The following is a 9,120-nucleotide window of genomic DNA, read 5'->3' on the forward strand; positions in this document are numbered from 1 at the left end:
GGTGCCTACAAGTGGAAAACATGGCGGTCTTATAAGAGGTGCAACACTAGTGGATCATCGCCTTGGGCTAGTGGTCCCATGATGGTAGGCTAAACGGGAGTTGTACTTATAGAAAAGGGTATTATAAGGTCAAACTCTTTGCAGTTTGGTATTGTTCTATTAGTGCAAAAGAAGGATGGTTCATCCTGTGTATGTATGCGTGCGTGCATGCACGTTATGTGTGTGTGTGTGTGAACTATTGTGCACTTAACAAGGTAGCAAAAGAATATCTTGTTGGTTCAAAAGGGGCCTACTTGATAACATAGAGGATCAAAAGTGGTTATCATCAAATAAGAATATCTTTGAAAGATACAAGACTGCCTCATGTTATGTTTGATCTGTATCGTTGTACAGTCTTGCCATTTGGGTTGACAATGCTCATAACTCATTCATCCAAATGAAGGAGAGTAAATTGTGATTGTATAGGACTTTATCCCCAAATATGGTATCCAATCCTCAAGGAGGAAGGTAATAATATGCATGGATTAAACCAAGGAATCTATATGAGCCGCAATTTTACATAAATGTGATCAAACTATAGAAGATTCATCAAAGAAAATCTATGCTACTACACGTCTATTCTATGATTTAACCAAGTAGAGTTAAGTGCTATGGGAGTAGCAAAGAGAGAGAACCATTCACTAGAATAAAATGGAGACTTGCGTCTCAAACAATCTCTATGCTAATAGATCTAACAAGCAATTTAAGATTTATTATGATGCTTGAGATGATTGCCTCGAATTTTTTTTACTCCAAGAACAACATACCATTGCATATGAAAGGCAGTGCCTATGCTAGAATAGATGACTCTAAGCATCTATGAGAAAGAGCTTCCAACTACTATCTATGCCTTATAGACATGCTCTAGACATGGAAGCATGGAGAATTCACTTGGAGCACTCTTCATAATTCAAATGGATCATAAGATTCTCAAGCATCATATGACTCAAGCGGACTTACGTGACAAGAAAATGGGGCGGGTTTTTTTTTTCCTACTTTTATATAGTTTGCAAACACTACTTTGAAGCAAAAATACTCTCATGTAGATCTTGGTCTAATGCATTTTTGGTAGCATACCACAACGATCTTACACTATGATAGATGAGTATACAACAGATTTTAGTCTCAAAGATGGTATGTTTGCCATAGCTATAACATAGAACGAATAATTGTTTGGTAGCATACCACAACGATCTTACACTACTTTGAAGCAAACATAATCTCATGTAGATCTTAGTCTAATGCATCTTTTGGTAGCATACCACAACGATCTTACACTATGTATACAACAGATTTTAGTTTCAAAGATGGTATGTTTGCCATAGCTATAACATAGAACGAATAATTGTTTATGTTGCAAGATGGTTATGTTTGAAGGAGAAGAGGAGATGTTTCCATTAGAAAGTGTCCTTCATCAAAAACAAAGAAAGACACTCCATAATGGGAAGGTCTTCGGTAAGTATTTAGTTAATTTTGACAATGATTCTTTCAAAGTTGGTAAATGGGTGGTAAGGGTGAAGGATCAAATGTACTTAGTTAATGCTTACAAAGAATTGCATGAAAGGTAATTCTCAATATAAATGTTGAAAAAGGAATTGAAGCAAAAGGTATTCTCTTGTTTGACTTGTTTGTCTAAATGCTCTTCATTGATATTTCAAAAGTTCCAAAGTGTATACATACAAAAGGACACACACTTGTGGCAGTTATGTCTCCCAATATTGAATAGACCTATTACCTAATGTAGAAAGGTGTGCTACCTATGATGAGCAGACATGCTTGCATCAATTAGTCTCCCAAGCACCATTATGAGTTCAAGGGCAACGTAATTTTATGAGAATAAATTTTGGTTTACTTAATCACTATTTTGGTACCAATAAGACACTTAAGTGTCCTTGATTCAAGGTTTAGAATCAAATTCCATGTCTTTGAAAAAGGATCTCAAAAATTAAATTTGAGGGCCTTATATACAATATTGAACTATTATTGGCATCTTAAGCATTGTATGTAGTTAGTGTGAAAGAACTATTATTGGCATCTTAAGCATTGTATGTGGTTAGCGTGAATGAACTATTATTGGTGCTATATGAAGGTACATGCATGGTTTTCATCACTATTGCGATGATATGGCCCCAAAATATCTCAGACCACTGCTTCTCTTTGTTGCGGATTCACCAAAGAAGACGAGACCGAGAACAAAAATGTGGAACTTCTTATACATTTCTTTCATTTTTTCACACCATTTCCATAAGCTTTTTTGACCTTCCTACTATGCTAATATGGATGGAATTGTTTTTTCAGTGTCAAGAATAGTTTTTTCAAAATGATAATGTAGTATTGACGGCCTAATTTTCAAAAAAATAATTAGTATGATGTGATAGTTTCTCTCCGGCCTCTAGTTACTAATAGGTTTTACCTTCTTGGGGTTTTACCTTCTTCTGAGATTGTGTTGTTTGTATGACACTTGCTACATTTTTGACCTTCCTACTATGCTAACTTGGATCTACTCTAATGATCTTAAAAGTCTTTTTGTACTACGTTGTGATTTAATCTTCCTAAGGTCGAGCACATCTGATGTCTAGCTGCTGCCCGAGCATTTGCTCTGTTAGGGGACACCTAGAGTTATGTCCATCTTGTAAGATTTGACTATGGTAAGCAACATCCATCATGAATGATGAGTTTTTTTGCTTTGAAAAGGATAATAAGAAGCCTTGTTGAATTTTTTTGGCCACGTTAATGGTGATTTTTAAGCTAAAAACCTCGTTCTTTATAGGAGTTGTTGACTTGGATACTCTTAGATGGATACTCTTCAAGCTTTGTTGTTGTATAAATCCCTAACTCTATTTTTTGACTAAGAAAACCACTACTCTGCTACTCTCTTTGGATGTGTATGCTCTAAATCACTGTTGATACTTAATCCCTTTGGAAAAATCGGCTAAACTTGTGCTCATACCAAAAGATGAATACTAAACACCGTTGTAATTAGTGCTTCAATTATAAGGATAAATGCACAGGCTTTTATACTTGAATTGAGTAATTTGCACATGATTAAGACTATACGAGGTTTACTAAGATTCTAGCCGAATTTGGATTACTTGGCCTAGCTAAGCAAAATGGGTAATGTTTTCGTCGGAATTGAAGTTCATAACATTTCACAAACCTAGCAAGGCAAACTATGAAGTAGACTTCTTATTTAGAGCTTTTGAAGTACTCAAAGAACACTCTTTGAGAAATGAGCAAATTGATGCAAAGCTTTTTCGATTAGAGGAGCTGATGAGGTAGATGCAGAGTGGTACAATCATATGTATGCTTTTGAGCCTTGGTGGAGTACCATAAGAAATGTCTAAGCTGAGAAGGAAATACTGATACTGAGATGTCTAAAGTAGACCGTCATTAGAGGTAAACTTTATAAACGGGGGATTGATGGTAATCTTAAAAGATGTGTCCAAACCAATGCCAAATGAAGTAATTATAGAGGCGCATGCTGTCAAATTTGGTGGACAATTCTTCAACCATCATTAGACCACTAGAACTATATATGAGCTGGGTATGGACTTCATGGGACCATTCAAGAAGCTAATGTCCATAAAGAACAAGTTATTTTGTTGTAGTCACTTGTTATGTCCACAAATGCATCAATGCCAAGGCAAATCCAAATCATATTGCAATAACAACCACCCACTTCATATATGAACAAATTATCTATCAATTTGGTTGTCCTATTGAAATAGTTTTAGATCAAGGAAGCCATTTTATCAATGAAACTAAGCAACAATTAATGGAAGAATACATGATCAAGCATCAAAAGACAACAACACATTATCCTATGTGCAATAGTTAGGTTGAGAGTACTAAAAAACCTTAAGAGTTTGTTTGGACAAAGATAGTTCAAAAAGAGCTTGATAATCGAGATATAAAGCCCTAGACTGCATGTTGTGCTTAGAGAATTACTTACAAATCTGAAAAAGTTTTGACACCCTTTACAATAGTCTCTATAAGTGAGGAAATCATCCACTGATTAACGTAATGGTACACAAATGCACAATGGCCTGCCCGATGTGTCTTAAAGAGCATACACATCATTAACAACTCTCGCACTAAGCTAGGTACTTGGCAAAGCCATCCTTGATTGGGCTTACATACGTACCTCAATGTAGAGATATTTGGCATGGCAACACCACGGCACTATCACACACAAGCAGTTGGGAGCGTGAGTTTTCAAATGCACTTTTGTAAATTCGGGTCAAGTTTGCAAATTCACAAAACAATTGTAAATTAAGGCAAGCACCACTCTCCATGCCACCAAGATTTGAACTTGGGACATCACCTTCGAAGCCCCATGCCTTAACCACATCACCAATGCCTGCTCTTTGACAAATATGGGAGTTGGCTTGATCACGGGTATAGAGACTGATGTAAGTTTAGTCAATTCAAGGCTTTTGGTGAATTCATGTAGCATTTTGAAAATTTGGGGCAGCAAATCTACAGCCCCGACCTTGCCTACACCTCCAAAAGCACGCCATCCCTAGATCTCCTCCCCCCATGCCCAATGTTAGATAAAGAGGACATCAACCTTTCAGTTCTATGAGCTGAGGTGCAACTTCTACATCTTCCTCCTCTTGTTTGCCCTCCCCTTCATTCTCAAATTCTCTACATTCGGTGCATTGCACACATGCTCCCATGGGAAAGAAAAAGAACAAGGCAGATGACAAAGGTAAGCCCACACAAGAAGAGCACATAGAATAGCCAGAGGAGCAGCAGGTAGCAAACGCTATAACTCTTGATGTTTCTTATCAGAATTTGGGCAACTATGAGTTCAAGACACAAGGGAACTTTATTGAAGCTACATGAGAAACTATATGAGATCTCAATGATCCCAATCAACAAGAATATTAATAAGGTTTACAAACATATGAGCCTGACAAGGAAACAGCTGTAATCAATGCCAAAGAAGTGGAAAGACAAGTGAGGCATTAACATATTGTTTGGAGATATCTTATCCTAAGACAAGTAAATCACTAGCCAGTGGCCCAGTGGTAGATGCCCTTGAAGAAAAGCTTGAGCAGACTGCCAAGAGGAACAAAGCTACTCAAGAAGTCACTTTAAGCTAGCAAAACAAATGAGACTACTTTCAAGTTTTCTGGTGAAGCCATGAATGCATTTCTTCTCATCATGCACTTGCCCTTGGTATGTGATTGCAAACATCGAAACGCTTCTCAGTTAAGCACATAGCAAACCATGCGCTTATGATCAGCAAATAAATTGTCCATCAAGATGGCTCATTTGCCCCCAATTTGGCAAGATGTCATGTCAATCATTAATCCTGCGTTCTTTGCAGTGCAAATACCCTTGCATCCACCATCATTGTCTTGAGTTGATGTGAGAGTTAAACTTTGCTTAACAATGCTTCTCTATGATGAGACGGCTTATAAGAGTGCATTGCTTTAAGTCTTTGTAGAGATTACATAAAGATTGCCAATGACAGAAGTGCATTCAAGAGTCACCAATAGTTAAAATGGGGCGATGCATCCTAAGGAGTACATTTCCCATCTGAACTACATCCTAGCATGTATATAGGACGTATGGTTTCACAAGGCTGTGGCTGCAGCTCCTTGAAATCGGTGGTGGATCAAGAACAATAACTACTTTAGTATGTGCCGTACGAGTTAGGCATAGCAACCAACCAACTAATTGATGATCAGAACAACCTATGAGACTCTTAACTTCTAGCACCACAGCCTTGACTATGCAGGAGAAACATATTATTACAGCCAGGCTCTTATTTCCGTCTAAAGCCAAACCTCTGCGGAAGCCAATGCTTAAACAGTGTAGTATATGCAAAAGCTGATTTTTAACTAGTCACCACATTCTTTGTAAACAAACGAGGGCGTACAGAACCTCTGAATTGAGTTCATCGAAGGCAGAAAAATAACTAGTACAATTTACTTTGCTCACTTAAGAGGTGCTTACGGCTTATCCCTACTAAAACAACCTACGTTCTTCTTCATGAAAAACTTTGTGATAATAAGAATCAAGGACTTACCCTCAGCAACACCGATAAAGAAGCAGAACAAGGCATGGCATGGAAGCCACTCTGCATGCGGGGTTCATTGATAAACAGCTCAAGGAAACATCTGAAGTTAGTCCATAAAAAACATGCCGTGGTATTCAACAGCCTGACATCAGTGTGGTTAGAGGTACACGAGAAACATATGAGTAGAAGAAGAAATCATTATACATATCTCTCAAACAGGACATATGGCCTGTCTCTGACTTTGGCACAAGCGGCAGCTGTGTCGGTTGTTTGGGAAGCAGTGTCAGGAATATCCCCTCCCCTTAGTCTAAGGGTGGCTTCGGTAGCCAAGTGCGTTTCAGGGATGGTGTAGCATGAGGGGCCACCAAAGTCATATCTACAAGCAGGCAAAACCGGTGATTCCTCATCACATCATCAAGGCTGCCGCACATTACACGCAACCGCCTGTGCCCAGTGGCGTAAACGTGCTTTCACCTGCTGTGGCTGGTCACCTGAAAGCACAAAACTCACCATGTCACTGGCAATAACAACAACATTGGCCATACCAAATTGCTTTGCAAAGAGACTTCCATAAAAAAAACACCTGGGCTTGCAATTCTCCAAGGAGAGATAGGCGGGCTGCTTGGAGACAAGGGCTTGGAGTCCTCCATATTGCCGACTGGAGAAATGGCCCCATGCGCTACTGCATAGCACACCTCAAGTGCTGGAAGAGTTTCCCGAAGATCAGGCACATGATCTGACGGAAAAACGAATCCCAGATCAATGCAGCCCTTCAACTCAGTAAAATCTTGATCTGTTAAGCTCCTTGCATGCGACTGCCTGCAATCACTCTTCTTTGAAAACCTTTCAACTAGAAAATCAGATGACATACAATCAGGCAAGGAACCCACTAGAACTCGACCCGGTCCTTCTTGCAAAATCATGTGCTTTTCTGCTCCTACCCAACCAGAAAGATTGGTAGTATTTTTCTCTTTGAGAAGATCATCATCCATATTGCACTCAGGTGCAGAGCCTACTCGAGTCTGGTGCGTCTTCCTATTCCAAGTGGCATTGCTCTGTTTGTCATCCAGAAGCGAATACGCCTTCTCTGCATTCAAAAGACTGTTCCTCTCTTTAAGTGATTGATTTACAACAAGGTCACCAGTAGTTGAAGAACCAGTTAAACCTCCGCCCGTATCTAGTTTATACAACTGAGCGGCTGCACATGCAAATTTATTTTGCCAATTATTCCTGTATAAATAGGGAGCATCCTCCTCGTGCATAGTCAGAACACTCATCGAGGTGGACAGGCTTGCCTCCACATCTCTTGAAGGAGAAATTACAGCAGTTACATCTAATGAGGAGCTTGAATCAGAGTCACGAGTGCAAACCTGTGGGGAGCCTGGATGTGGATCCCTTGTCAATGAAGTGTGCGAGCTGTCGTTGCTCTTCCTGGAATCCAGAATTTGCGAGGAGGGGCACGAGTGCAGCTCTCTCGTGGATGATGCGCATGAGCTGTTGCTGTTCCTTCTGGATGTTCTGATGGGGTGGGCCAAAACGCTGCTTTCTTCAACAGGGGACTGCAGCTCAACTTCTGTTAGGACTTTGGAGCCCAGAAGGAAGTGGCCGTGAAACATGCCTTCGCTGTCCTCATCATAATTATCACCATCACCATCATCATCATCAACCTCCTGAAATACGGATGAACCAGACAAAGGAAGGTGATCCGTATAGCCATGGATGCTGTCTCTCAAACAACCCTGCAGCACACGGTTGTCCATCTTCGGATGAAGCTTACCATCAGGGTTTCCTGGCAAAAGGGGCCTTTTGAACTGATCGATCTTGCCAAAGCACCCGGAACATAAAATTCTGAGCCAATCCAACACAGAGATGAGAGCAGAAGAATTCTTTGGCTTGCGTCGTGTGCTGGACACCATGCTACAATTGCGGCTAGCGAGAGAGCAGAAATGCCAAGAAGGCTGACTGTAGAAGCTCCGAATCTGCAGTTCTGTAGAAGGTAGTAGGAGTGCTGACTGGAAGTGGGTGGGTTCAAACCCGCGCGCAATCGAAGCCTTTTTTCCTTTCTCTTTTTTTTTTTTTTTGGTTGCGTGATTCGTGAATAACTATTTAATCTTATTTTAACATTTATTGCGTGCCCTTTACACGTGGCACAAGCTGCGAGATGAAGGCTAAATGTCACAAGTGAGAGAAGCTCATGTGCACGCAATAAAGAGGGGGAGCGAAAGAGAGAGAGAGAGAGAGTCTGCCTTCAACGGCTGGCCGTACTCGTGTATTAGAAATTCCATCACAACTCGCACCAACCGACGTACATGTTCATTACAAAAGAGGCGAACACACTGAATGTCGATTACTATGGTCTACCTATGGCACTAAGTCACACAAGGGCGCACGTGGGGGTGGGTAAGGGGATCGACGGTGGAGGAGGTTTGGCAGGCATCTCGAGGTGGGTGAGCCCCCTCCAAAAAATGGTGGCGTGGGTGAGGGGCCTGGATTGGAACCCATGACCTCATGCCCCGACGCCTTTTGAGGCTTGAGCTAACCACGTCAACCGTCTGCGTGCATGTGAAAGGAATGCCATTTTACATGGTGTTATAAATGATAAACCTGAATTGGCCTAACCCTAAACCCGGATAGGCCCCATGTCCGGGTTTAGTTCTTGGCCGGGTTTAGTTTTAACAAGCCATCTACGGTGCAAATCGCCTCGACGGCTGCGCATGGAGTTTCCATCCTTTGATCCCCCCCCCCCCCCCCCCCCCCCCCTCTTAAATGCTCCGTGTCACTTAGTCATGAGGTCATTCTACAAGGCAAACTCCCATCTCACTTCTTCTTTTTTATTATCTCTAACGCTGGTAGCTAGCTAGCTTGGTATACAAATCAATAACTTTATCCATAATGGGTACCACGTACTTATTGGCAGGTTCTTAATTTTATTAGTGAAATCTTCACAAATTCCTAATTTCTATTGCTCGAAGAGGAGCTCTAAAACTGCAGCAGCACACCAAAACCAGTGATCGACTGCGGACAATCAATGACCTTTAGTGGAGCTTGCG

At 40.8% G+C, this 9,120-nt stretch overlaps 1 protein-coding gene across 2 annotated transcripts; it reads right to left on the reverse strand.

Annotated features, from left to right (window-relative positions):
- Window positions 1-5,924: 5,924 nt before the first annotated feature.
- Window positions 5,925-8,093, reverse strand: LOC147420716 (uncharacterized). Of its 2 annotated transcripts, XM_086505018.1 has the most exons (3): window positions 7,441-7,697; window positions 6,654-7,157; window positions 5,925-6,561 (listed from the first exon to the last, which is right to left on the reverse strand). In XM_086505018.1, the coding sequence occupies exons 1-3, from the start codon at window positions 7,559-7,561 to the stop codon at window positions 6,485-6,487; spliced, it is 702 nt and encodes a 233-aa protein (XP_086361144.1). In that variant the 5' UTR covers window positions 7,562-7,697; the 3' UTR covers window positions 5,925-6,484. The 2 variants fall into 2 exon arrangements, with proteins under 2 accessions (XP_086361144.1, XP_086361143.1); XM_086505017.1 differs by having other exon boundaries at window positions 6,654-8,093.
- Between the last annotated feature and the right edge of the window lie 1,027 nt (window positions 8,094-9,120).

Source organism: Adiantum capillus-veneris, chromosome 28 (genome assembly GCF_014529385.1).
Source record: "Adiantum capillus-veneris isolate H3 chromosome 28, ASM1452938v2, whole genome shotgun sequence".
In the NCBI taxonomy this organism is placed as follows: domain Eukaryota; kingdom Viridiplantae; phylum Streptophyta; class Polypodiopsida; order Polypodiales; family Pteridaceae; genus Adiantum; species Adiantum capillus-veneris.

Coding starts and splice junctions, on each gene's coding strand:
- LOC147420716 (XM_086505017.1), bottom strand. CDS start 7,986: ATGGTGTCCAGCACACGACGCAAGCCAAAGAATTCTTCTGCTCTCATC. Junction 6,562..6,653: donor TTGGAGAATTGCAAGCCCAG/GTGTTTTTTTTA, acceptor TTGTGCTTTCAG/GTGACCAGCCACAGCAGGTG.